Raw genomic sequence first — 27,818 nt, 5'->3', positions numbered from 1 at the left:
AACTGTAATTCAGGACATGCAGCTATGGACAGCCACATGGAAGTCCTCTGAAGCAAGAGGAAACACTTTTATAGAGGAGAAGGGGAGGTTGGGAGGGGCTGTTATCAACAAAAAGTCTTTTGGAGGAAACTGGGAGTTTGAAGTTTGGTGGCCTTTCCTTAGCTGCATTGTTGCCGGGCAAGGAGGAGGTGGTTCTTCCTTCTGCTGGTGGCCGTGAGTGGTGTTCTTCCTCTGGGGACACACAGTACACCTCTTCCTGTTGAGTTGGGATCTGCATGGGTGTCTAGCTCTGTGTGTGTGAGAGCTCCCCGCTGTGGCCTCCCAGCCCCGTTTCCTTGGGTTTCCCTGTGTGTTTTTCCAGTGGAAGTTGTAGTCGTCGAGTGTTTCACTCATTTCTGTGAAGGTGTGACGCAGCGGTCCTGAGTGCTCATGGTTTCATCGTCCTCACGGCTCCCACGCACTGCGTGCCCTCCATGCCCTGTACGTGCTGCTGCCACGTCAGGAATAGCAGCCGCGTGCCTCGGTGCCCGGAGGCAGGTGGGCTCGTCTCTGGACTAGGAGATGGGCGTGCAGACTTGCTTTGTGGCTTCGGTGTTGATGTCTTGATCCTTCCGTCAGGTTTTAAAACAGGGTGACTGATGGGTTGAAGTCTTCATAGGTGTCTCCAGGAGAGAGGACTTCCTTTGTCATCTGGTGTAGAGTTGGAGAAAAGGCCTAGCATCTATTATAGGGGAAGAAGTTTGTCCAAGTAGATGGATTCTTTTTAAGAAATTTGTGTTGAAAGAGCAGAAATGAATGAATGACAATGAGTGAATGAGAGAAGAATGAAGAATGAGAGGAATTTTCATCGTGGTCTTTTCTGGAAATTTTCGTAGTAACTTTTCCAAATAGTTTTCAGGCTGAAGAATATTTCTTTTTCTGGCTCTGCCCTGACTGGATGTGTAGCTTCAGCATGTCACTGCCTAGCACAGTGCTTGGCACGGTCACACACGGGTGAGAGACGTGGGTCTGGAGTATGGAGGGCCCATCTTCAGACACTGGCTTAAGAACTTTCTAACTAGCTGAACTGAACCAAGTCCCTTTACCCCTCCACTTTCCAGCTTCATGTTACTGACTTGCAGTTTTCTTTCTTTTATTGGTTACCATTGTTACTTTAAATGATGTACTTATGTCTCTGTTTCTTTGTACAATCAACTTGAAACCATGTCTCTGGGCCTCCCTTCTCGCAAGAGGAGGCTCTCAGCACCCCCTGGCCTTTCCTCCATCTCGCTCTGCCTCCTGCCTTCCAGCTTTTTCAGCTGTACCTCTGTGTGGTCAGTGCTGACAATATTTGTGTACTTTTATCTGAGTGTAATTAAAGACTTTTACACTTTGTTTATACACTAGTTATAAAGTTGAAAAGCATTTAATGGAGTTTTGATTTTTCAGTTACTAACCACTGTAGGGCCAAGTGCTGTACTCAATTATATCTTCTTCTTTTGAGTGCCACTCAGGGAGAACCATTCCTCACGTCAGGGTTAAGAATTCTCCTTCCTTACCCTCCAGTTGCTAAAGATCATTCCACAGATCCTCTTCTTATTCCTGCGTTCTGACTCTGAGTCTGAAGCCTCTGTGGGGTTCTGGCAGGCGTATGTGTCAGAACGTCTGAAGGAATAAAGGCCCAGGCCCCACAGGCAGAACTTCTGATTCAGTGAGGCTGGGATGGGCCTGGAAGACTCATGTGACTCTTGCCCTGCCAGGTTCGGAACCTCCAGGGTGCATGTACCCACTGTCTAAAGCATTCGGAACTTACCTGTCCAACAGAATCTTGAAGACCCCTTTGTGTTCTAAGATTTCCTGTGGCCTGAACTTCAGGGGAGGTGAAATAAGTATGTCAAATAGGCAGGGACTGTGTGTGTGTGTATATTTCATAAACGGAAGAGACTCAGGAGGAAAGGAGACCAGTAACATAGTATGGTGAGTTTTGATGCGATGGGTCCTTGATCTTTCCAGGATGAAGTTGTTTATTGTTAACATGGAGATGATGTTTACATGTCAAGATCAACAAAACTGAAACCTGAAACCAAAATTAAAGCTGTGTCTGCAGCCTACATGGGAGCTTATAATTAGAGGAAGGTTGAGAGCCTGAGGAGCGTGCCTCTTGTGCTAGAAGCATGGCATCTAAGGGGTTGCTGTGTTTATGGCACACACATCTGCCTTTTAAGCCTAATAATATGTTACCTTTGTGAAGCACTTTATTGTCTCCAAGGCACTTTTATGTGCATTTTTTAAAGTTAATAAGATGTTAAAAATATCCTTCTCCAAAAATGTTTTTGTGTGCACCCTGGACCTAGAATAACAGCACCTGAGCCTGTGTGCCCCATGACTGCTGGCAGCTGCTGAGGCACCTGCTCTCCCTGAAGTGCAGGTCACCAGGTCAGCTGTCTAAGAAATAAAGGCCCTGGCCCCACTGGCAGAACTTTTCATTCAGTAAGTGTGAGGTGGGCCTGGAAGAGCCTCGTGTGACGCTGCTGCTCTGCGAGTCCGGGAACCTGCAGGTTAGATGTGCACACTGCCACAAGCACTCGGAGCTCACTTGTCCAACAGAATTTTGAAGATCTGGTTTGACTTTGTGGTGTCAAGGCAAATTGATTTATCCTTACTGTGTACGCCTGTATCAGGGGGTCCCAGGACTACCCCCGGGGTCAGCAGTTTGCTCGGAGGACTCACAGGACTCAGCATATGGCTGTAGTCACAACAGCGGGACCCTCCAGCCAGGGGATGGCGCGCGGGGCCGAGGAGGCGCGTGGGCCGAGGAGGCACGCGGGGCCGAGGAGGCGCGCGGGGTGGTGTCTGGGGAAACCTGCCCATCTCCCAAGGGTCCCCTCCCAACAGAGTTACACGGGACGTGCTTCATTCAAACCAACTGTTTGCTTGAAACTAGTGTCACAGTATCACTTCTTCTGCAAAGATTTGGATACCACTTAGTGACTGAACAACAACAACAGCCCAGCACTTATTAATGTGTTTTTGGATGAGTCCTTATACCAAAAGAAAGTTGTCTGGAAAAGGGCGTCATTTCCTAGGAACTACGGTAGTGAGGAGTCATTCACTGAACAGATACTGTGCGAGGTGATGAATCCTTTTGTTTTCATAGACAAATTTGCAGTCTTTGATAGTTTTTGGCATGTATTGGAAAAATACATTTAGCACATGTTGGCAGAATGTTTTCATAGTACAATAAGTGGGATATAAAGCTAAGTCTTTTTACTAATATTTGAAAGACTAAATATCTATAAAAACCTATAATTAGAGGCTTAGGATGGAAGACAAGTGTATTGCGTAATTGTCTACAATGGTTTGCGTTGAGAAACCATATTATATGTTTTTAATAAATGAATTATTGCAACACCAATTTCAAAATTATATATAAAACAAATTACTTGAGGAGATGAAAACACATTTGACTAAAGCCATGTTATCAACTGACTTGTGATCTAAAGCTTTTAACCATAATTATCAAGTGAGTTGTAGTTAATACCTAAAAAAATCTAGTTCCGATAGCCTGTTTGTCAAGCATACTTAATTTTGTTAGCTTTCTTAGTTGTGATTCAACATAATTAGTACAATTGAGACATTAGCCAATGAGTCCCCCTTTACGTCTCACTTTTAGCAAATTGAGCTAGCTTATTTACTGGAAATCTGATTATAGTGCATTTGGGGTTGATAGCTTAATAACATTTTTATGCTTACCTTTTTCATTCTTATAAAAATAAAATACCATTATATGACATTCTTTCTTCACCAGGAGGTTAACATTTTATTATAAAAAGAGGATAATTAAAATACAAACCCTGACAACACCAAAAGTCAACAAGGATGAGGTGATGCTAGAACTCTTGTGTATTTTGCTGGGGGAGTGTAAAATGACGCTTCACTCTGGAGAACAGTTTGTCAGCTTGTGTAAGTGAAACCAACACTTAACCACACAACACTCAGTCCCCATGTTCACTTCTTGACATCAGTTACCCAAGAGAAGCCAGAACATTTGTCCACATAAATACTGGTACATGAATGTTCAAGATGGCTTTATTTCTCATAGCTAAGGAGTGGAAACAGCCTGAATGCTCATCAGCAAATGAACAGGAAAATAAAAACTGTTCATACAAGTGAATGCTACTTGCCAGCAGAAAGGAAGGAATTCCTGGTATAGGTAACAGCATGGATGAGTCTCTAAAACGTGGTGGTGGAGGAAAGAAGCCGAACTCAAGGAAGTGGCCCTGTCAGTGAGCTGCTCCAGCACACAGGACCATCCCCATGAGGGGGTAGAATTGACCGGGAAGTGCAGTGGGGAGCTTTCTGGGATGATGGCGGCGTTGTGTTGACTGGGGTGGTGGTTACACTGCGATGTGCAGTGGTCAGATAATGCAGCAGCATACTTCAGATGGTGTGCTTATGGTCTGTAAATTATGCGTCGGTGAAAGTAAATGTGAAAATTTTCACTGTGTGTTTAATATACTAGCCTGTCATTTCATTTAGTTAACTTACTACCATTATGGACGTTTTTGAAGTTTTGTATCAGAAATGGGTTAGAATATATGCTTATCAGTTTTTTAAAGTTGCTAATCTTAAATTTAGGAACATAAAAATTAGAAAATCATGGGACTTTTATTGAGTGTTATGAAATTTTATATATATATCCATTTAAACAGCACATTGTAGTATCTACATAGTTTCTAGGGGTCAGGAAATCAGGACTTGGCTGGGTGACTTGGGTTCAGGGTCTCTTGCAACATTGTAATCAAGGTGTTGGCCACGATCACAGTCATCCAGAGCTTGACTGGGCTGGAGGATCTGTTTTCAAGCCCATGAGATAATATTTTTATGTGGAATTTCTGTGAAGTCAGAAACAGTCATGTAGAGGGCTCGGCTTCTCATTTGGATTCATTGTTTTGGGGTAGGAGGCTCTACGAGGCGCTATGTGTTCTCAGACCTGCAGGTCTCAGGTGGACCAGGGTAACTGACTGTGGTCCCGCTTTTCCGAGCTGCTTGCAGGCGTTCCAAGATGGTGCCGGCCGAACAGGGCACTTTCACCGCAGTGCACAGTGACGCGGAAGTCCTCGCCACTGCGCTGGGAGAATGCTCTTTTTGTTTCACAGTGAGAATATAAGGATAAAGGACTGAGCTCAGGGTTCATCCGTCGTAGTTGAACTTGACGGGTAACCTGATTTCTTCCCACGTGAGATTCTTACCTCATTCGGCAGGAGAGGCTCGCTCGTTGGAAACAGGGAGCAACTGCATTTTACTTTTTTATTACTTACAGTGTCTGGGATTATATCTGGCATATCAAGGGTAAATGCCTTACCATGATATCAAACATGTATTAGTGCTCAAACAAAAAAACAACTCAGTTCTCCTGACCCCTCCATCTTGTCAAGGCTGGGGAGCTGAGTCCTTTCTCTGGGGCTGCCGAACTGTCCCGAGAGAACTTTCCCACTCATTTTACTGGTCGTGGAAGTGACTTGTCCTATCTGTAACCTGGAGTTGAACTCATCAGATAACTACCATAATGAGGGACCTCTAAGTGCCCAAGGGAGGAGGATTTGATTTCTTCTCATTAGATGCAATGAAAAGAAATAAGTGAGGAATTAGGTCATAGGTTTGTCTGAATAAATTGAGTTCATATGGAGAATTTAAATTATTCCTCTGGGGTTTAGTTTACACGGAGAGAATACATGCTGTTAGGCCTGTCATAAACGGATCAAATTTGTATCAGAGGTTTTTGTTTTCTTAAAAAAACCCTGAAAAGATACTTTCTGCTAAATTTTCACATTGAACAAATTAGGGAATATGTACTAAAGTGTAAAATGTTGCATATCTGTTGACTTGCAAGTTTATGGTGGCTTGTGTTTTTATAACCCAGTTAAAATAAGTTACATAGGTGTGTTCACTTTGAAATAATTCACTGAGCTGAACACAGATTTATACAGTTTTCTGTTTGTAATATCTACATCAATAAAATTTCTGTTCAACTTCAGATTAAGAGCTTTGTGTTGGACTAGCCCATGTGACATATAGATGTTTTGAAAGTCAAGTGGCTCAGTTGTGTCCGACTCTTTGCGACCCCATGGACTGTAGCCTACCATGCTCCTCTGTCCATGGGATATTCCAGGCAAGAGTACTGGAGTGGGTTGCCATTTCCTTCTCCAGAGGATCTTCCTAACCCAGCGATTGAACCTGGGTCTCCTGCATTGTAGGCAGACACTTTACCATCTGAGCCACCAGGGAAATTTTCTTTTAAAGTACAATATGTATTAGTATATACCTAAGATATAATATCTGAATTACTTATGTCAATAGAATATGTCTTAGTTTTATAATTAGAGATACACATAGATAACGCATACAAAGAGCTCTTGTTCACAAGTATAAATATCAGAATACGCAACAGTTCAATTTCTCCTCTGTCTTCTTTTCATTGTTGTTTTAAGCCATTGGTGGGGAGGGGAGACCAAAGAGCTAAGTTTTTGGTTTTTTTCTTCAAGTTGTAAAATTATGAAATTAATATAAATTGAAAGATTTGTTACAGGAACTGCATTTTTCCCTAGTCGAAAATATGTTTCTGAAAGTTTCAAAAATACCTTTTGTTGAACTTCCCTGATTTAAGAATCCACCTGCCAGTGCAGGGGACATGTGTTCAGTCCCTGGTTCCGGAAGCTTCCACATGCCATGGGACACACTAAGCTCGCAAAAGCCTCAACTCCTAGAGCCCACGCGCCGAGAGCCTGCGCTCCGCAACAAGAGCAGCCTCTGCAGAGAGAGACCCGTGCGTGTGACTGATGGCAACCCCTGCTTGCCGGAACTAGAGAAAGCGTGCGCGGCGGCAAAGACCGAGCACAGCCAAAAATAAATAAGTAATTTAAAAATTTCTTGTTGTGGTGATTGGAGAAATCTCAGTAGGTGGAAATTAGAACACTTTATTAATATTAAAGCAGAAATTTGAGTGCATTGTGATAGTTGGGGTGTTTTTATAGAATGAGCAAATCTCAAATGAAGTTTGTAACTTGGCAGTTTACAGTATCTGGTTTAGAAAAGGGACTTGGTCCACATTGCTTTCTCAGGACTTTAGATAACCAGAATGGGGGCTCCAGTTAATTAAATCCTGATTCCACTTTCTAAGAGTCCAGAATGGGCTTTCCACCATGTGACTTGGGGAGGACTGGGGTCGCACAGGGTCGGACACGACTGAAGTGACTTAGCAGCAGCAGCAGAGTCGGAGGAACAGGGCTTGGCACCCTCGTGAAAAGCTCCAAGAGGCTCAGAGTACTGAGGAGCCCGGAGGTGGACAGTGAGCGCCACGGAGGGGCTGTGCACCTGCATGGCGGGACCCATGGGGCTGGAGGAGGCCGGAGGAAGACCGGCGTGGCTGGACTCGGAGCTCTGGCCCTTTGTCGGCTCTGCGTCCTTAGCCGTGTCCCTTTACCTTCCCTGGGGTTCCTCTGCAGCGTGGGCTCGTCTGCCTGCAGTTTGTTGTGAAGATTGTGTGATACAGTGCGCGTCACACGTCCAGTCTAAGAGGGGGTGCTGTAGGAGATGGGCAGGAACAAGCCTCTGCATCCTTCTCTGTCTGTGCAACTGACCTGGGGCACATTATTTGAACTTCTCTCTGCTTATTTTCTCGTCTGTAGAATGGAGCTGTAATGATCTCTGCCTGAGAGTGTCATTTTAAGGCTTAAATGAGTTCATAAGTGGAAAGTAATTACTTTAGAGCAAGGTTCATGATGAACACAATAAAAATGCATCCTGTCATTAACAGGATGGGGACATGCTTTCAGATTCCATCAGTTGCCACTCCTCTGGATATGGATAATGCTCTGTCGATCATGGGTCAGTCTTTGGTGTAGGCCATACCTATGGTGTTTTTAATGAGATATTTATATTTCAGAATCTTTGATGCATTTCAGCTTCTTGAGACCAGGTGGCAGTGAAATGACATTTGCCCTTAGGTATCACCTGCACATTTATTTTTTAGTTTGTGTACTCTTAAACATTTGACATCCCTACTTACTCAAATAAATTTAATAGAAGTAGTCAACAATGAGGAAAGGTTCTTAGGAGAAAGTAAACTAACTTATGTTCCTCTAACTTCTAGGGAACCTGTTTAAAAATCTTGATGTGTGTGCATTCTGACATTAGAGCAGAATGATGATGCAGACAAGCATCCATTCCAGTCTGAGCGTGTTTTGTTCTCTGTAGGTTGGGAATCCACGTGTTGAACTTACCCTCTCAGAACTCCAAGATATGGCCGCTCGGCAGCAACAGCAGATTGAAAACCAGCAGCAGATGCTGGTCGCCAAGGTACGTTATTAAGTAGCAGTGGGGAATGGTCAGCAAGAGTGTTCTTCAGCGTTATTTTAGATTCCATGGCTGACCCTTGCAGGTAGAAGTGTGCTACCACAGCGTAAACACAGTGTCCCTCCTAATGATCTCTTCTGTGATGATAAATGCACACCGTGGCTTCTTGATATTGGGGAAGTATCGGGCAAGAGCATCTGACCCTTGACTTGCACACTCAGACCTCCAGGACAGGAAGCAGTTGAACTTAACCCAGTTGTAGATAAAGTTTGGAAAGAAAAGATGCTCTCCATCGTCCCCTCCTTTTTCCTCTGGGTGTTATCTCAGCTGGCATGGTTGGCATTAGTGTTCTAGAGGAAACCAGCGATCCGTGATAAGACACTGGTCATGGGCCTCAAAGACAGTGGCTTCCCTGTACCCCACCCTGCAAGGAATCTGTTTGGGGCATGTAGGCACTCATTATATGCACTGAGAACTAGATTTGTCACTGAAACTCTGTCACAGGATTTGAAACTATTGCCCACCCATAGTGAGGCCAAAGAAATCAAAATGGAAATGTTGGAGTTTAGAAAAGAGAAAGGTTTATTGCAGGGCCAGGCAAGGAGAACAGTTGGCTCGTGCTCAAAAAATCCAAACTCACTGATGGTTCTCAGGAATGTGTTTTTTTTAATAAGCAAAATTTGGGGTGAAGACTGTAGAGTGTGTGACTGTCTTCTGATTGGTTGGTGGTAAGATAACAGGCTAGTGTCCAGGAGTCTTGTGCTCAGCCTGGAGTTACCAGCCTCCACCCGGGTGGTGCCTAAATTTCTGCAGGGGAGCTCAAGATACATAGTGAAGTGTATCCCCGGGGGAGCGGGAAGGCGATGGGGGAGGGGACCAGGACCCTGTTTGCTGATAGCTCCTGCTTTGTTTCTGCATTCCCTCACTTCCCTGGTTAGTGACTGTTTGAGTCTGCCTTTTGGACTCAGGGATGGTGTAGGAGACTGAAGCCTTTTTCCTATAGACCAGAAATGGGGACATAGAAGGGCTTTTGTACCCAGGATGGCCCCACAGGCTCCTGCTTGGTTTCAAAACTGTTCTGAATAATGGTTTAGTCTTGGACTAAAACATCAGACCTGTCTCGCATGCCCACTGAGAATGATTCCTGATGTAATGATCTTAAATGTCCTGACCCTGCTACACAGAGAACTCGCAGACGTCGCTGCCCAAGTTCTTACTGATTTACCTGTAGAGAGAGATTCTTAGTGACCAATGGTCCAATTCAACTTATTTTAACTTATTGAATGACCATGGGACTCTGTCCACGTTCATGTTAATAATAGTTTAAGTTGGACTTGTTTTTGAAAGTAGTCTTGCATAGTTTATTGGATTTTTTAATAATACAAGAATAAAGAACAATTAAAAGCTAAGTAAATTGGAAGATATATTCATTCCATTAATAATGTTTTTAAGATGAAATGTACATGGTATTATGTCACCATAAGCTTTTCTAATTCTGCTTTTCTTCTTCTCTCCAAATATTGATTCAGGGGTGCTGCTATTGAAAGGAATCTTTGATATTTTCAGCAGTGTAACTCAAGTTAATGCGGGTTATTCCATATTTAAGCGCATATTCCCTTCCTTAGGTTGCACATGTCGTGCCTACATAGTCACATTTAAACCTCTCCTTAGGTATATTCATGCATACGGATAGGACCACAAGTAGTGCTAACTGTTATCCTGAAGGTATGCCTTCACATGAGTGGGGAAAAAAAACTACTGAGGAATATTACATATGCTTTTACTGTAGGACTGTCCTGTTCTTTTTTGATAATAAAATGTTTGATTCCTTTTGAAGGAACTAATCCTAAAGAAAACAAGCACTTCCTCCAATGTCCCTGCCACTTAGCCGATTAGAGGTTCATCTCGGTACTAATCACCTTATCTCTTTTCAGTATAGAATCTTCTGCTGGTCAGTGCTCATTTCCTTTGGGAGGTTAAACAGGGGTCCGTGGAAGCTGCTCTGTAGGCGCAGGAGAGCTGGTGCCAACGGCAGGAAGCCTGGGCTGCTGGGCTTCACACAGGAGGGCAATGAGGGGGTGTCTAGCATTTCTTTAATATTCATGAGGACAGGAGATCCTGTGGAATCCACTTAAACTGTTTTTACAGTGTACAGAAGTGACCGTGCATTTCAGTTTTCAAAGCTAGCTACTCTCCTCTCTCTAGGAGCAGCGTTTACATTTTCTAAAGCAGCAGGAGCGCCGCCAGCAGCAGTCTGTTTCTGAAAATGAGAAGCTTCAGAAATTGAAAGAACGAGTTGAAGCCCAGGAAAATAAGCTGAAGAAGATCCGTGCCATGAGGGGACAAGTAGACTACAGCAAAATCATGAATGGCAATCTGTGTACGTGCCACGGCCCAGGGCGCCCACGCTCCCTAGGCGTAGACCAAGTGAGACAGGCTGGCTTCCAGGCGCCTCAGTCACAAGCTGGTGCCAGAGCTCGCTGTAGGGAAGCTCTGGAGCTTTGCTCTGCCATCGGCAGCTGCCGGGATGCGTGATGAGACTACGGGGTCCTAGAAGACCTTCTGCAGCCTTAGCAGTGTATTAGGGAGACCCTTCTGTTACCCCGCTTGCAGCCGCCCTTTAGATTAAGTCTCGGGTCCTCTTAAGACTCAACTCATGAGGGAGGTTCTGTTTTAACTGAACAGCCTAAGTTTTATCTGTGTATTACGATAAAGCATACAAATGCTCACTTTGTGTGTGCATGGATTGTTACTTTATTATTCAACTCAGTTAATACCCGCTTTAGTAGTAGTAGTGTTAGTCGCTCAGTCGTGTCCAACTCTGCAACTCCATGGGGTTCTCCAGGCAAGAATACTGGAGTGGGTAGCGATTCCCTTCTCCAGGGTATCTTCCTGACCCAGGAATGGAACCTCTGTCTCCTGCCGTTGTAGGCAGATTCTTTACCATCTGAGCTACCGGAGAAGCCCCAGTGCCTCCCTTATGCCACAGTGATAAGCGAGAGAGATGTGGGTGGTCCTGCCCTCACACGGTGGTGTCTGTGGTGCATTGAGCTTCCTAAGTGGCTTGACCAACGTAGCTTTGGGACGCTTGCCCTAATTTAAAAACATTCAGGCACTTCCCTGGTGGTCCAGTGGCTGAGACTCCTCGCTCCCAATGCAGGCAGCCTGGGTTCAAGCTCTGGTCAGGGAACTGGATCCCACATGCCACAGTTAAGACCCAGCACAGCCAATGAAATAAGTAATTTCTTCAAAATTAAAATATTCAATAAATAGTGCAAATAATTGTCTTCTGAGTAGTCACGTGTTCCAAAGGCTTGTTGAAATATGTTTTGGATTATGCACCTCACAGTTTTCTCTCCAAGGATAATGCTAGAGTTGAGTTAAAGGTATAGAAATGAAGAAATATCACAAAAAAATAGAAAAATACCATGAAAAAACTAAGTCAACTAATTATGTTTTTTTTTCTTTACTGATGGGAAATTATAGCTGCTGAAATAGAAAGGTTCAGTGCCATGTTCCAGGAAAAGAAGCAAGAAGTACAGACTGCGATTTTAAGAGTTGATCAACTCAGTCAACAATTGGAAGATTTAAAGAAGGGAAAACTGAACGGGTTCCAGCCTTACAATGGCAAGCTGACAGGACCGGCAGCAGTGGAGCTAAAAAGACTGTACCAGGAGCTTCAGGTAACTCCCCTGAGTTTGAGGAATGATTCTGTTAAAACTTCCTTCTCTTGGGCATCCTTCCGATATAGGCTGTAAACCTCAGAAATTGGAAATGAATGAATTCTCATTTAATAGTAGGCACCAAGTGTATTCAATACAGAAGAATGTTTTGAACAGCTTTGAGCTATAATTCACATAGTTTATGATACACCCATTTAAAGTTTACAAGTAAGTGGTTTTCAGTATCTCCATAGAGTTCTATATCCACCACCATAGTCGATTTTAGAATATCTTCACCACTTGTAAAAGAAACCCCACACCTCTTCGCCATCACCCCACAACTCCCTACCCCTCTAGCCCTAAGCAACCATGACTCTACTTTCCATCTCTGTGGATTTGCCTATTCTGAAAATTTCATATGAATGGAATCATGCAATTGTAGTTCTTTGTGAGTGACTTCTTTCACTTAGCATGTTTTCAATACAGAGGTTTGATAGGAATTTAATTGGCAGTATAATGAACTGGTGAAGAACTAAGCTTCAGATAATACCTAAGGCCTTTGTGTAAACTGTATTTTGACACGATAGATACCTATTGTTAAATCCTTGTCTTTGTCAGCTTGGGCTGCCTTAAAACTGCGGACAGGTCTGTCTCATAGTTCTGGAGGCTGGAAGTCGCAGATCAGAGTGCTGGTAGACTCAGTTCATGGGGAGGGTCCCCTTCCTGGCCACCTTCTTGCTGCGTCCTCACCCTTTCTGCTTTCTCTCCCTCCTCTTACAACCCCACCATGGAGGCCCCACCCCCATGGCCGACCCAGTCACACTGGGGCCAGGGTGGGTGTCGGGAGGACACGGTCGTTAGCGGCCCTCAGGAGGCACCGTGCCGCAGGTCGTTTGTCAAGCAAGTTTTGTGCTTCTGTTAGCACTTGCTAGAAAAAGGATTCTATCACTTTACGAAATGGGGACTTTTAAACACAGGGAGTAAACTGACTGGCGGCTGCCATTAAGTTCTGTAATATAAATATTACAATATTAAAATGACATGAAATAAAATGTTATAAGAATTTATTACTTTTTATGTTTTTAAGCAATTGTTAAAGAGTACAGTTTTTAAGAAGTTTTTTGGTGAAATGTGATGAATGTTTTATATTTATTTATATACATTTCCAACTTTTTGACTGCAGTCAAGCTTAAAAAGTACATGTTACTTCCTGTCTGGTAGCAGTGTGTATGTGCTGGTACCTGTATGCATCTGAAAGTTTGACACGACAGTGTTTATTAACCTCCTGTGCGCAGTGCACTGTGATGTTTTCTATTCTCCATTTCATATTTTTAAAGTACTGGTTAACCCATTAAAGTAACATAAAAGGGACTTCCCTGGTGGTCCAGTGGGTGAGACTCCAAGCTCCCAGTGCAGAGGGCCTGGGTTCGATCCGTGGTCAGGGAACTAGATCCCACATGCCACAATTAAGAGTTTGTGTGCAGCGGTTTTTAAAAAATGATACAAGAACTTTCAGTTTGGTGTTCGGACCATCCATGGGTTTCATGCATGGGGCAGAACCAGACACCTCTCCCTGGGTCCCTTGACGTGTCCAGGGTGGGATCACTGAAGTGGCCCTCCCACCCCAATTCCCTAGGACCACAGGCATGCTTCCCACTGTCATTACAGGTACTAGTCCTTCTGTACACTTTGAAGACACATTTGCAGATATTTTCTCTTTTTTTGTTCCATAAGAATTACATTCCGGCTTCATCCATGCTGTACCTGTAAAATATTTAGCACCTGGGATGATGCCTATATGTAAACACATAAGAACCAAATGTTGCTTTTTTTCTTCTTCCTTTTTTTAATCCCCCTAACAATGAGAATTTGACCTTTTAATGAAAACAAATCATAAACATTGTATTTTCTGTTCTGCAGATTCGTAATCAGCTCAACCAGGAACAGAATTCAAAGCTCCAGCAGCAGAAGGAACTCTTGAATAAGCGCAACATGGAGGTGGCCATGATGGACAAGCGGATCAACGAACTGCGTGAACGTCTTTACGGAAAGAAAATTCAGGCATGTGAAAAAGAAAGTATTTCTGTGAGATAAAACACTGAAAATGGTTCATCCTCAGAGTGTACATCTTTGCCGTGAGGCCATCCTGCTGCCCTCCACTGCCATAGCTGATAGAACACGAATTGGCCATAAACCATAAAAAATGACAGTAGAAGTAAGTTCTTGTTCCCAATTTTAGTATATGTGCTGCCAAAGCGAGCACAAGTTCTTGTTCCCAAAGACACAGTTGTTTCCTGGTGTGTGGAATCAAGCCATCCTGTCCGCACCCCAGACTGCTGCTGCTCACCATGCACCGTCCCCAGGCGGCTCTGTCTCCCTCCACTGGGGAGCTTTGGGCCCTGGAGTCACGGTGCTGGTTCTGGCTGTGCGCAGAGTCCTTGACCTTGTGTAGCCTGATGTACTTACTGTGAACTGAGAGTTGCTGTAAGGATTCTTAGAAGTAACCCATATGGAAGGGCTTTGTAAACTCTTGAGCAAAGTGCTATGTAAGGGGTTAGTGCTTTTTAAAAATCTTTATTTAGTATTTTGACTTTCAAAGGTAGTGAATACTCACTGGAAGAAAGTTAAAATAGTATGTGCTAAGTCGCTTCAGTCGTGTCTGACTCTTTTCAGCCCTGTAGACTGTAGCCCACCAGGCTCATCTGTCCATGGGATTCTCCAGGCAAGAATACCGAAGTGGGTTGCCGTGCCCTCCTCCAGGCAATCTTCAAAACCCAGGGATCGAACCTGTGTCTCTTATGTCTCTTGCGTTGGCAGGCAGGTTCTTTACCACTAGTGCCACCTGGGAAGCCCCTAAAACAGAACAGAAATGTTTAAAGGAGACTTGGACATCCTGCTGTCCTCCTCATTCTCCAGGGATGATACTTGCTAATGGTGCCAGTCTTTTGCTTAATATAGACAGAAAGGTATTCAATTTTTAATTGAAAATGGAATTGTAGGAATTACATCATAGCTCAGTTGGTAAAGAATCCACCTGCAATGCAGGAGACCCCGGTTCGATTCCTGGGTTGGGAAGATCCTCTGGAGAAGGGATAGGCTACCCACTCCAGTGTTCTTGGGCTTCCCTTGTGTCTCAGCTGGTAAAGAATCCGCCTGCAATGTGGGAGACCTGGGTTCTATCCCTGGGTCGGGAAGATCCCCTGGAGAAGGCAAAGGCTACCCACTCCAGTATTCTGGCCTGGAGAATTCCATGGACTCTATGGGGTCGCAAAGAGTCGGACACGACTGAGTCACTTTCACTTAACGTCACTTACACTGTTCTGTACCTAGTCTGTTTCTGTTTAACTGTAACATGGGTGTGTTTCCGGTCAGTACTTCATTCCTTGTGTAACTTCTGGTGGTTCTCCACATCCCAGGGCCCGTGTTCATGTTTTCCAGCCCTGTAGTCAGTAGAGCTCCCCGAGTCTTGCTGTTACTCCAGCACTTCATGAGTGTCTGTATCACAGGGAGCGTATGGGAGGATGGGCACCGCTCTGTGTGGTGTCTGGCTGGCCCTGTGTTCCCCCAGCGGTGCTGCGGGCTCCAGGGGAGCAGGGTGCAGAGCTGACCGGCCCCACCCCTCGGCAGTGGAAGGGGAGCGGGCAGCCTGGCAGCTGGGACGGTGCTCCAGGAGCCCCTCATCCTCACTGAGTGCTGCTCTCGTGGTGGACCGGCATCCTCTGGGCAGCTCAGGGGGCGAGGGCTGGGCGTCAGGGGCTCTCCTAGTCGGGTGGGGGGAGGAGGCCCAGAGGAGGACGGGTGCCACCACTCCCATGGGCCTCACGCTCAGTGCTCCTAGCTAAAGAGGCCCTGGGTTACAAATCTGCACTGTTGTCTTTTAACCAGTGCTTAAAGGTCAGTGGTTCATCTGTGTAACGCCCTGATTTCAGATAATGGCTCCCGTTTCTCCGAATTAACAACACAGAGACCGTGGGCGAGGAGGCGTGCCCTTGCTCCACGCTTGCTTACGGTGGGTCAGTCCTCTGTGCACCCTGCGTGGAGATTGATCAGTCAGTCAGCTCGTTGTAAGGAGTTGTTGGGCAGGTGTGAAGGCTGGCGCATCCCAGCTCTGTGCAGCTGGCCTACGGCCTGTAGAACCCAGGGAGTTGCTGGTGTTGCAGCCTGGGTCTGAGGCCATCTTCCCACAGAACTCCCTCTGCTTCCAAGGACCTCAGTCTTTGCCTTTAAGACCTTCAACTGATGGGGTGTCCCAGCCACATTATGGAGGGCAATCTGCTTTACTCACAGTCTGTTGATTTAAATGTTAAAAATACCGTCACAGCCGCGCCATGTTGATGGGTAAAATTAACCATCCCAAGCGGCTATACAGACATTACTGCTTACTGAACCTGATACGTCAGGGCATCTCCCTGGAGAGGCTGGTGGTCCTGCAGAGATGTGTCTCCAACCCAAAGGTTTTTGGCACCTTTGAGCAGCTGTCAAAATCATGGACCCTGAGACTTCCCTGGTGGTCCAGTGGTTAGGACTCCACACTCCCAGTGCAGGGCGCCTGGGTCCGATCCCTGGTCAGGGAACTAGATCCTGCATACCACAAGTAAAGACCCACACGCAGCAACGAAAATAAATAAAAATAATTAAAAAAAAAAAATCATGGATCCTTTCTCCAGAGTGACACATGCTCATGCATGCAGACTTTTGCAAACAGTTGGAGGAAAGGCATGGAAGTCTCACTTAGAGCCTGTCTGAGGAACTCTAAGGGTCCGTGTCTTCCTGTGAGATCTCTTTCGCACACTTTTGTGGTGGGGCAGTATCCCGGGACCAGTGTCCTTGCTGAGAAGGGCAGAGCTGCCTTCAGGGAGCTGCTCAGAGTCTCACCCGTCCAGACTCTGTTACTGTGTCCTGGGTGTCTCCTTCAGTCCTCGTGACAGCCCTTCCCCCAGCTTTTCAGACAGGGCCGCAGAGGCTCAGAGACGTTCAGTCACTTGCCCACGGCAGCACGTGACTAAGCGGGAGATCAGGGTTTGAAGCCAGGCCCAGAGCTCAGGCTTTGATGACGCCTCTCTGCCCGCCCAGGCAAGGGGGTCCCCGGGGACTGCTCTGTCTCCCCTCACACCCAGGTTGGTGTTGTCGGGGCACCACCCGTGCAGGACTGGGCCAGGGCCCTTTCCGGAGGTCCCACCCTTTCTAGGCACTGGGCTCCCAGGCTGGTGCAGCTTCCTACGCGTGGCTTAGGTCTGAGCCGTCCGTCATACTAGGCTGACAGTTCTCCTGACTCATTTCTCTCCGTGTTGCAGCTGAGCCGTGTGAATGGCACGTCGTCGCCCCAGTCGCCCCTGAGTGCGCCCGGCAGGGTGGCGGCGGTGGGGCCATACATCCAGGTGCCCAGCGCCGGCAGCTGCCCTGCCCCCGGAGACCCGGTGAAGCCCCAGTCCCTCACCGTCGCCTCGAGCGCTGCCCACGGAAGGTCGAAATCCGGTGAGTGGCCCTGGCCCTCTTCTGGGGAGAGCAGGGGGCCAGGGACCTCGGAGGGACCCCACCTCGCACTCCAGCCCCGGTGAAGTGTCCCTCAAGGAGCTGTGCGCCACCACGGTGATGACCATCCTGAGACTGGAGCGGGCCCTTTCTTGGACTCAGCATCCTTATTCTGGTTGTTCAAACCACAGCTTAGTTAAGACCTGGGTCTCTCCCACCACAGGTTTTCTTTCCCTTGAGGGCACTCGGTGGCCAGCAGGGGCACCTCCCTGCAGCCGGGCTGCTGCTCGTCCTGACCCAGCTGCCTCCCCAGGGGCAGAGCCCTGTAGCTCAGGGGTCCCCAACCTTGGGGCCATGGGCTAGGACTTCCTGTCAGATCAGCGGCAACATGAGATTAGAAACAAGTGCACAGTCAGTGTAATGTAATGGTCTCGAAACCATCCCTCACCTCCTGGTCCGTGCAAACACTGTCTTCCACACATTGGTCCCTGGTGCCGCAGAGGTTGCGGCACATGCCGCACCAATCTGCTCCGCCTGCCCCCCCAGCACGGGCTCCGTCCATCAAAAACTCCACACACCAGCCCTTTGGCCCTCGCCGCCCTGAGCTGTATGGTGTGACTGGACTCAGGCCCCTGGCTGTGTGCAGTGCATAAACTCCCTGAGGACGTGGGGTCCCTGCAGCGCCCCGGCTTCCCAGCCGAGCACAGCCCTGGTCTCCATGGAGAGTCCACACTCCTTTCTCAGAGGAAGACAGCCCAGTAAGAGTGCATGTTTGACCCTGATGCATACGGTGCCGCGGCAGTGGGACGTCGCGGCAGGGGCCACCCGTCACGGAGGTCACGGTGCAGGTGCAGCCGCCGCTCGTCACTCGTGATGGCAGGACCACCAGCGGGCCGGGCCTCCATTCTGGGGTCTTCACAGGTGGCGGTCAGTCGGTCTGTGCGCTGCTGCTTGCTTGCCTGGCACCTGGTCTGAGCGGCCGCGCCGCTGGAGGACCCGGGGCTTACCCTGACCCCGGTGGGACGAGGCGTCCCCAGCCCTCCTGGGCCACGTGCCCTGGCACAGGTCCCTTCGTGGCCATGTCTCAGAAGCCACACGGCACACGTAATCTGCATGAAACTTGAGTGGCAGCTTTCGTTGATAAGCTGTTATTTATAGTTTGACCCACCCGATGGTGGGAGTAGATGATCATTGGGTCCGATGGCAGGTAATTAGCACAGCCAGCTCCTGCTCAGCTTAAACGTTGCCAGCCTGCCCGAGCTGCCGGTGGCTCGCGATTCCCTCCTCTTCGTGGGCGTGCGCTGGTCCGCCTGGCCGGAGCCGCCCAGAGGAGCCCCCCATGGGGCTGGGAGGCCGTGGCCCTGCACCCCCACCCCGCCCCCGTGCTGCAGGGCGAGTGGGTGCAGGGGCCCCGTGCCAGCCCACAGCCCAGGCGGAGAGCCGCAGTGAGAAGGTTCCGGGGACTCTAATGTGTTGTCGGCTGTCCTTCTGGTTCCCTGTCGCACAGATGGCCGTGGTCAACCCAGAGTGACCCGCTTGTGGACAGTGTCAGATCTCGACGTCGGGCCTGACCGCGGCTCGTCGCAGCGCCCCACAAGCCCGTTTGCAAAGCGTATGTTGGCCAGTAGGCCCGCTGGGGAGCTCTGGTGATGCTGCTGAATCTGCAGTTCTTCCAAACTGACAAAGGCTGCTCCGCGTTCAGACCTGACCAGAAGGCCGCTGCACGTGGCCGGTCCCTGCCTCCCGGGCAGGAGTGGCGTCTAGGCTGGGCCAGAACCCAGACCTCCTCAGGAGGGGCCTGACAGGTGTCAGCCCAGCAGGGGTGTTCTGGTTTTGTTTTTACAGAATTAAGATGATTTTCTGAGTTCATTATGAGGCTTTTCGTTTTCGCTTCATGTAGGAATCTCCCATCACACGTATAGATGGTTGACCGTTGATAACAAAAACAAACGGGTCTTCCTTCTGTACCTCCTGCCTCATGCTGAAGAAGAAGTCCTCGTCCCTCTCCAGTGCCTTTGTGCCTGATTTCCACGAACTCTCCCATGGGTCTGGCATTTCAGGAGCAGCTGGTAGCCCCGTTTCCTTTGACCCTTAGCGAGGCCAGCCGCCCCCTCCTGAGTCAGCTCTGTTTATTGCCCCTTAGCCTGGGGTTTGCCCTCGGTGCATCCTTGGTGAAACTGCGTGTCTGTGGCCCACACGGCCCAGCCTGATGACACCGAGGGGGGTTAGAGCGCACATCTCCGGACGGGGAGCGGCGTGGCCCACGAGAGCAAAGGGCTGGCTTGGCCTGAGGCCTGGGGAGTGCTCACCAGGGCTGGCAGCCGGGCTGGGCAGGGAGGCAGGGCGCACAATGCTGCAGCCACAGGCAGACTCTGCCTCGGAGGTGCCGCCACCCGGCGCCCTCAGGCCCTCTGCCGGCTGTGTGAGGCCGCGCCTCCCCTCTCCCCAGGTGCAGTGTGAGCTGCAGCAGAGCACTGTCTGGGAGGGTGGTCGCCCAGCCGCCCCTCAGCCGCCCCCGCCGTGCTGGCAGGGGGCAGGAGGGTCTGGACAGTGACCCGGGCGTCCCTTTTCCCCTCCAGTCTAGCCCCTGCCACTGCAGAGAAGCCTGACCCTCACTCCCTGAGAGCCAGCCTGTGCCACCAGGGGACGCTTCTGCACCCTTTCTCAGTTTGGAAAACACTGTTAAAAAGTGTGCCTTTTCAGTGACTTTCCTGAAAACCTGGGTTCACTGGTTTTCTGATCACTGCAGCAGATTGATGGCCTGCTCCTCCAATCACTGGGAACTGTACCTCTCTCCTGTGATCATGAATTATTTTCAGAGGATGGAAATTTCTAACAGACTAAAGTCAAATTTTTCTTTTAATCCCGGAGGCAGTACAAGTCAAACCTGTTACGAAGTCAAAAGATAAATTTTTTTTATTGCTGTAAATGTAAATAGTGTTTGAAAACCAAGTGCCAGCGCTTATGTTACTTATTGGTGTTGATGTAACGGGTTTGACCTGTATTTCAATGGGAGCTGAGAGTGTTTCTCCAGCCCTCTGGCCCCCCGCCGGGGGTGGAGCATCCGTGTGCTTGGTCGTGAGTCTCTGCACGCATGAGAGCCATGTGGGTGCTGGCAGGGCCCCTTAGCAGAGGCTGCCCGTGCGGCTCCATCAGAGTGTGGTCTCAGAGGTGATTTCTTTTGCTTCTGGCAGAGGGTTATTCTTACGTTGGTTAAACTAATTTCAAGAAAAGTTTTACTTAAATTCTGTGTTCTTTTCAAGCCAATGATGGAAACTGGCCAACCTTGAAACAGAATTCTAGCTCTTCGGTGAGACCGCCGCAGATCGCCGGCGTGGACTGGAAGGACGCGAGTGCCGAGGGGCCACTCAAGCAGGGGGCCGTCTCTAGCCAGCCCGTGCCCCTGTCAGCCCTGAGTGCCCCGGAGAAGCTGGTAGGCCATCCGTCTTTGTCCAGAACACAAACAAGCCCGTAGCTGAACACACCCCTCTTTAGCCTTCGTCTTCGTCTAAGGGGTAGGAGGTGTCATGAGGCAAATTAAGCCTGTTAGTGTCCACGTGGTCCCCAAGTCTGAAGGAGTTCAGAACCCTGAGCACCTGAGCTGGGTGTGTGTGCGAGGCTGGTGGTCAGGATTGTCCCCCTGCTGTGTGCCCCCCTCGGCATGCCCCCGCCTGCTCACAGGCCCCTTGGAAGGAGGACAGTCCCTGGGTGAAAACGTGCTGAACTTGTCAAAAGCTGACTTCGTGTTTCTCTCTAACGTCTTGATTCAGGGCATGGAGATTGGTAAAGTGCCGCCCCCCCTGCCTGGTGTCAGCAAGCCGCTGCCCCCAAGCTACGGGACGTACCCAAGTCCTGCCCCTGTGGGCCCGGGCTCCACCAACTCCCTGGAGAGGAGGAAGGAGGGCAGCTTGCCCAGGCCCAGCGCAGGCCTTGCCGGTCGGCAGAAACCTGCCCCGCTGCCCCCTGCGGGTGGCCCGCACCAGCCGGGCTCCTCGCAGCAGATTCAACAGAGGATTTCTGTGCCCCCAAGTCCCACATACCCGCCGGCAGGGCTGCCTGCCTTTCCAGCCGGAGACGGCAAACCCGAGCTCCCCCTGACTGTGGCCATTAGGCCCTTCCTGGCTGACAAAGGGCCGAGGCCACAGTCCCCCAGGAAGGGGCCCCAGACGGTGAACTCCAGCTCCATATACTCCATGTACCTCCAGCAAGCCGCACCGCCCAAGAGTCACCAGCCAGCGGCGCACAGCGCCGCGAACAAGGCGGTTAGAGCAGGTATGTGGGCGTGCACTTCTCCTGGGGCTGGGAAATCCCACTTCAGAAAAGGCCAGCCTGTACCCTGAGTTCCGGGCCACAGGCTGTTTAGGGTTAGACTTGATTCCTAGTGATGTGTGGCTGTGGGCGTCTGTGTGAGAGGGCGATAAAGAGGACATACCCAGAGTGGTTCTGCCGGTAGACCCCAGCTCCCTGACTTCCCGTCTGAGAGCCCGCCTGCCCACACTACTCAGGAAACCCAGGCCGTAGAAAGCTGACACCTCAGGATTTGCTCTCTCTTCTCCTGCTCTGTAGTGATTTGTGCAGGCCTTACCTGGGAGCTGGCAGCGTGGGGTCTGCCTGGACCTCGTCCCCTGGCCCCTAGCAGTCGCTTGGCCAGGCCCCAGGAGTGATGTGCGGGAAGGGTCTTGCTGCTTTGGGACCCTCTTGCAGTGCCCACAGGGACGAAGAGCCCTGGTTTGGGTGCGGGGAAGTCCGCCCTGGTCTCCTGGGGAGGCTGGTGTGAGAACAGAACTCGGCTCCTGCGTGCGGAGGCTGATGGTGCTTCCTCCTGGGCGGCGGGATCTGGGCCTCGGGGCGTCTGGGGTCTCCTCAGAGTTCTTCTGTGTGGGCTGCAGTTTCCAGAATCTAGTTTGAGAATCTCCAGGCTCCCCACAGGGGCCCAGGGGGTCCTAGGTGGACATGCCAGCCCTGACCTGTGGCAGGTTCTGACCTTGGGGGCGAGGCGCACCAGGGCCACAGGGGGCCCTTCCTGCCTGAGGTGGCCTGTGGTCTTCGCCATTTGGTACAGTCCCAGGGTCACGTGGTTCTCCTTGGCCAGCAAACAGCAATTGCCTGTTGAGGGTGGGTAGGCCAGTTTGCAGCCTTTTTCTTTTTTTCATCTGAAAAAGCCCTGATTGCATACACACCAATCAAGTAGAGTCTCCCTCCCCAGGGATGGGTTGGCGGGTTCCCACAGCAGCAGCCTCTGGCGGGCAGGTGCTGAGTGCTGGGCCTGTCTCCCCAGTGTACGGGAAGCCGGTTCTGCCGTCTGGCTCCACGTCCCCGTCCCCACTGCCCTTCCTCCACGGCTCGCTGGCCCCGGGCGCCACGCAGCCCCCGCCTCCTGCCGAGAGCGCCGAGAAGGAGCCGGAGCCCGAGAGCCCCGCGCCGCCCGGGGACGGGGCCGCCGTGGAGAGCCTGCCGCGGCCGCTCAGCCCCACCAAGCTGACGCCCATCGTGCACTCGCCACTGCGCTACCAGAGCGACGCCGACCTGGAGGCCCTGCGCAGGAAGCTGGCCAACGCGCCGCGGCCCCTGAAGAAGCGCAGCTCCATCACGGAGCCCGAGGGCCCCGGCGGGCCCAACATCCAGAAGCTGCTGTACCAGCGCTTCAACACGCTGGCTGGCGGCATGGAGGGTGCCCCCTTCTACCAGCCCAGCCCCTCGCAGGACTTCCTGGGCTCCTTGGCCGACGTGGACAACGGGAATGCCACTGCCAACGGGAACCTGGGCGAGGCTGGCCCCGCCCCGCCCACGGCCCCACTCCCTGCCGAGCCCGCCCCCGCCTCCGATGCCAATGACAACCGGCTCCCTTCCCCCGAACCCGAGGGCCTGCTCTGTCCCCCGAACACCCACCAGACAGCTGAGCCAGCCGAGGACGACAACAACAACGTGGCCACGGCCCTGTCCACCGAGCAGGTCCCCAGCCCTGGGGCCGAGGCCCCCTCTCCAGGGGAGGAGCAGGCGCCCCCGTCACTCGCCGTGCCGCTGCCCTCGGCCTCCACGGTGGGTGTAGACCTAGACCAGGGCACCGGCTTCCTGGCCAGACAGCCAGAGCTTGTCGGGGACACACCTGGGTCGGGTGGTGCCGGGCAGTGGGGCCAGCCTCGCCCTGGGGGCCCAAGGGTTCCTGAGTAAGGGGGCCACCACTGGGATCTGGGCAGGCAGCGAGGGGAGGAGACCCTTCTAAACAGAGCGCTGGGAGAGAGCATTGCTGAAGGAGCAGAGGGAGGCGGGGCCCCTCGCCTGCACCCCTTCGCAGGGCAGGCTCAGTTCAGCTCCGGGGTTCCCCTCGCCCCCTTCCTCGGGAGCCAGGCGCAGGCTGGTCTGCAGTGCCCCCTTCTCGCTCATGGGGCTGCAGGTGGAGGCTCTGCGGGTGGAGCTCCGCCTCGGGCTCTAGGACCCGTCCTCCTGCCTCCTCCCCTCTGCTCCCAGCCTGCTTGCGTGGGGTCGCTTTGAAATCCAAAGCACGCTTCCTCCCCATAGAACAAGCGGACCAACCTGAAGAAGCCCAACTCGGAGCGGACGGGACACGGCTTGCGGGTCCGCTTCAACCCACTGGCACTGCTTCTGGACGCGTCTCTGGAGGGGGAATTCGACCTGGTGCAGAGGGTTATCTACGAGGTGAGCGCGTGCCTGTGTGGGGCAGCAGCCCTGGCGGCCCCCGGCGGGGCTCACGTGCCATGTCCCGTGTTGCAGGTGGAGGACCCCAGCAAGCCCAATGACGAGGGCATCACCCCCCTGCACAACGCCGTCTGCGCCGGGCACCACCATATCGTGCGGTTCCTGCTGGACTTTGGGGTCAACGTGAACGCCGCCGACAGCGACGGCTGGTGAGGCCCCGGGATGCATGGGGGCAGAGGAGGAGAGGAGACAGATGGCCCGCGTCCCGGGGCCGCACGTCCTCCCGGCCTCCGTTCTCGTGCTGGTTTTGCTAGAGGCTCCGCTGTGGTCACACCCGTCACACGGCTGACCACAGAACGCAAGCTAAGCCTCTGCTGATCCGTTTGTTCTCAAGTGGCCAGAAAGCCTGTGTGGAGGAACCTGCGCCTTTGACTGTGAGCCTCAGGCCAGGGTCTGCGCTGCCTCCTGTCAACATCTGTTTCTTTATATCATGGTAACGTACAGCCGTTACCATCACAGCTGCTTTGAGGGCCTTGTCCCCAGAGCGAGGACACATTCATGTCACACCATGAACACCCAGGTTACAGGTTGCTTCTCGGTGCGCTCACCACCCAGCCTTTTGAGGCCCTTTTCAGAAGTGGGTGTGGGTGTGGCGTGTGTGGGGCAGTGTGTGTGCATGTATGGTCTGTGTGTCCGTTCTAAAAGTGGGAGTAGAGCCAGGCCCCTGCAAAGGCAGTAGCACAGCGGCTGGCTGGACGGTGAGCGCACGCTGCGGGCCGCCGGCAGGATGTGAGGCCTCCCTGTGTCCCCCCAGGACGCCCCTGCACTGCGCCGCCTCCTGCAACAGCGTCCACCTCTGCAAACAGCTGGTGGAGAGCGGCGCCGCCATCTTCGCCTCCACCATCAGCGACATCGAGACGGCCGCGGACAAGTGCGAGGAGATGGAGGAGGGCTACATCCAGTGCTCCCAGTTTCTATACGGTAGGGGCATGGGCACGGGCCCTTGGGCGCCGTTCCTGGGCCGTGCTGGGCACAGGCCATGCCGCTGCCTGGGCCAAGAGAAGCCCCAAGTGCACCCTCGGGGAAGCCCAGTCTGTGTCCTGGGAACAGAGGTCACCCCGGCCCTTGGGCTCATCCCTGAAGACCTGTTACATCCTCATGGTCAGGATTCCATGCCGAGTTGCTCAGAACAAAGTCTTCCCCTTTCTGCCAGGTGTTCTCTGGGCAGAGGAGGGGGACAGGGAGGCCAGGATGCCCTGGGCACAGAGTGGCCCGGAGCGAGGTCTTGAGGGCAGTGTCCCGGATGGTCTCCTGTCCCCACCCTGTGCGGCCCGTGGGTGAGGGCCGCACTCCTCTGCTTTGAGCCGTTTTTGGCAGGGCTGGAGTGTCGATTCTGTGGGCTAAACAACCACAGGCTGTCCATGCCACACTGGAGCACCCGGGGGCCCAGCCTGCCTGGGACCCTGGGGACTATGACACCCGGAAGGGCATTGTTCCAGGCCCAGCCCCAGGACAGAGGCTGTGCGGGGGAGGCAGCGGCCTGTCACTCTCGTGGACCGTGCTTCCCGCTGCCAGGAGCAGCACATGGGACTTCAGTCATGGGCTTGTGGGTTGTAAGTTTCACCCTAAGAAACAACACCTTTTCTCCTCCCTGGAGAAGGGCACGGCGACCCACTCCAGTGTTCTTGCCTGGAGAATTCCGTAGACAGGGGAGCCTGGCGGGCTGCGTTCCTTAGGGTTGCAGAGTCAGACATGACTGGAGGAACTTAGCATGAACGCACCTTTGCTTCTGGACATGACACTCCTGCCGCGGCCTCTTGCTGGGACACGGAAGGGACTGGTGGCGTTACTCGGGGGGCAGCAGCCGGCCCAGCCTCTAAGCGCTCCGCTGTGCCCAGGCGAGCTGCCCGAGGCCAGCAGCGTCTCCGGGCCTGGCACGGGCCCTCAGCAGCCTGTCCTGCAGACCTGACTGTTGGCTCTCCTGTCACAGGCGTGCAGGAGAAGCTGGGCGTGATGAACAAAGGCGTGGTGTACGCCCTGTGGGCCTATGAGGCCCAGAACAGCGATGAGCTGTCCTTCCGAGAAGGGGACGCGCTCACCATTCTGCGGCGCAAGGACGAGGTCGAGACCGACTGGTGGTGGGCTCGCCTTGGGGACCGGGAGGGCTACGTGCCCAGGAACCTGCTGGGGGTAAGGCCGCACTGGAGCCCTCCTACTGCCTGGGGGGGGAGTGGGGGGCGGGGGGGCGGGGCCTGAGTCAGACCCCGGGGGAGCCCAGGAGGTCGGGAGACATCTGCTCCTGGGGGAAGCCTGTGGGGAGGCCGTAGCCCCTTGATGAGGGCTGCTCACGGCGTGTTCTGCTCCCGGGTGCTCCACGTCCAGTGGGCTGGTAGTTACTCTTATCCCGCAGTCACTGGACACCTGCCAGGCACCTTTGGGGGCCTTACAGACAGTACCGGTATCTTAAGTGGTCCCGAGTGCCCTGAGAGAAAAAGGCGCAGGGCCTCTAGGTGTTCGGGAGGTATCTCCATAGGAGGGTGGCCTCTGAGTGTCAGCCTGGCCTCTGCACAGGGCTCTTGCCCAGTGGTTGTCCCCTCATCCTAAGTCTTGTCCATTGCCTCCCAGTTGTATCCACGGATCAAACCCCGACAGCGGACGCTGGCCTGAGCGCCCCCTGCAGCACCGCATAGGCTGGCCAGCGGCGGGGAGTGGCTCGGGCTGACTCGGCCGTCTCCCGGAAGTGGACACTGGACGCAGCTTCAGGGGCTCCCGCAGCAGACCGTGTCCGCGGTGTGAGGACCCCTGGGTGAGGGTCTGCCCTCAGCTGAGAGAGAGGCCTTCACCTTCAAGGAGACTGAATTTTGCCAATTACTGTAAATCCAAATAAATACCCAGCTTTCTAAACCACCACCCTTGTTGCCAATAAGATTACCCTGTCGTTGACCCCCGATTGGTTGCCAGTGAAGACGACGCTCTTAGAACATGGGCCCTAAGGCTCCCCCACCCCCAGTATTGCCCCAGCCCCCCAGAGAGCCTGCCGCTGCCGTGAGGTGCGCCCCTCGCTGGAGCTTCGCCCTCCCGTCCACCGGACGTCAGAAACCCGGCACCTTGTCCATCCTCACGTGCATTTCTTTTCATCACCACAGGAGCCCTGTGTGGAGCGGGGGTGTCTGAGGTGTGGGCTCCTTTCCTGCTCCAGGCCTCGGTCTAGGTCACCCACAGGCCACGGGCACAAGGGACCTGGGACCACGGGACACCGCCAGGCCAGAGGTTTCCACACTGCGCACCTTCCCGCAGCCTCCCGCTGCCCCGGTGCCCCGCCCCTCCTGGGCACTGTGCGGGCCGGGGCGCGTGGATAGGGGACGCCCAGACTCCCTGGTCCCTCTGCCCTGGTTCCAGACGTAGTGAGGCGCTGCCCCGAGACTTGAACTGTACGTACTGGCTTTTATATACCAGAAGTATTTTTTGACTAAACCACTGAAAACTGTCAGACCCGTGTTGGAAGTGTTTTCTTCTCATTAAAGTCCAGGCCCTGAGCTTTGTTCCCATGTGCGAGTCTCGTGTGTGATTTGCGTGTGGACGTGTGTAGCCTTGGAGCGCCGACTGTACAGTGTGCTCACGAGAAGTGAGCACACGCAAGCAACCTCTGCTGAGGCCGTGTGCATGCACGCAATAAACCGCTGTCTCTCACGG

At 52.0% G+C, this 27,818-nt stretch overlaps 1 protein-coding gene across 2 annotated transcripts in view; it reads left to right on the top strand.

The window, feature by feature from the left end:
* The window catches only part of PPP1R13B (protein phosphatase 1 regulatory subunit 13B), a 69,546-nt gene extending 41,873 nt beyond the window's left edge, over positions 1–27,673 (top strand). The window contains exons 5-18 of one of the 2 annotated variants that reach the window (XM_043489292.1): positions 8,236–8,337; positions 10,540–10,714; positions 11,821–12,017; positions 13,917–14,057; positions 17,291–17,471; positions 18,976–19,080; positions 20,732–20,901; positions 21,239–21,740; positions 22,747–23,507; positions 23,988–24,125; positions 24,201–24,334; positions 24,940–25,106; positions 26,116–26,315; positions 26,751–27,673. In XM_043489292.1, the coding sequence (XP_043345227.1) occupies positions 8,236–8,337; positions 10,540–10,714; positions 11,821–12,017; positions 13,917–14,057; positions 17,291–17,471; positions 18,976–19,080; positions 20,732–20,901; positions 21,239–21,740; positions 22,747–23,507; positions 23,988–24,125; positions 24,201–24,334; positions 24,940–25,106; positions 26,116–26,315; positions 26,751–26,792 (3,015 nt within the window). In that variant the 3' untranslated portion in view covers positions 26,793–27,673. The remainder of the gene's footprint in view (positions 1–8,235; positions 8,338–10,539; positions 10,715–11,820; positions 12,018–13,916; positions 14,058–17,290; positions 17,472–18,975; positions 19,081–20,731; positions 20,902–21,238; positions 21,741–22,746; positions 23,508–23,987; positions 24,126–24,200; positions 24,335–24,939; positions 25,107–26,115; positions 26,316–26,750) is intronic. The other variant, XM_043489293.1, reaches the window with a different exon arrangement.
* The last annotated feature ends 145 nt before the right edge of the window (positions 27,674–27,818 follow it).

This window comes from Cervus canadensis, chromosome 17, assembly GCF_019320065.1.
Source record: "Cervus canadensis isolate Bull #8, Minnesota chromosome 17, ASM1932006v1, whole genome shotgun sequence".
In the NCBI taxonomy this organism is placed as follows: domain Eukaryota; kingdom Metazoa; phylum Chordata; class Mammalia; order Artiodactyla; family Cervidae; genus Cervus; species Cervus canadensis.
Note: the sequence above shows the minus strand (reverse complement) of the source record. Positions and strands in the feature narration are given on the sequence as shown.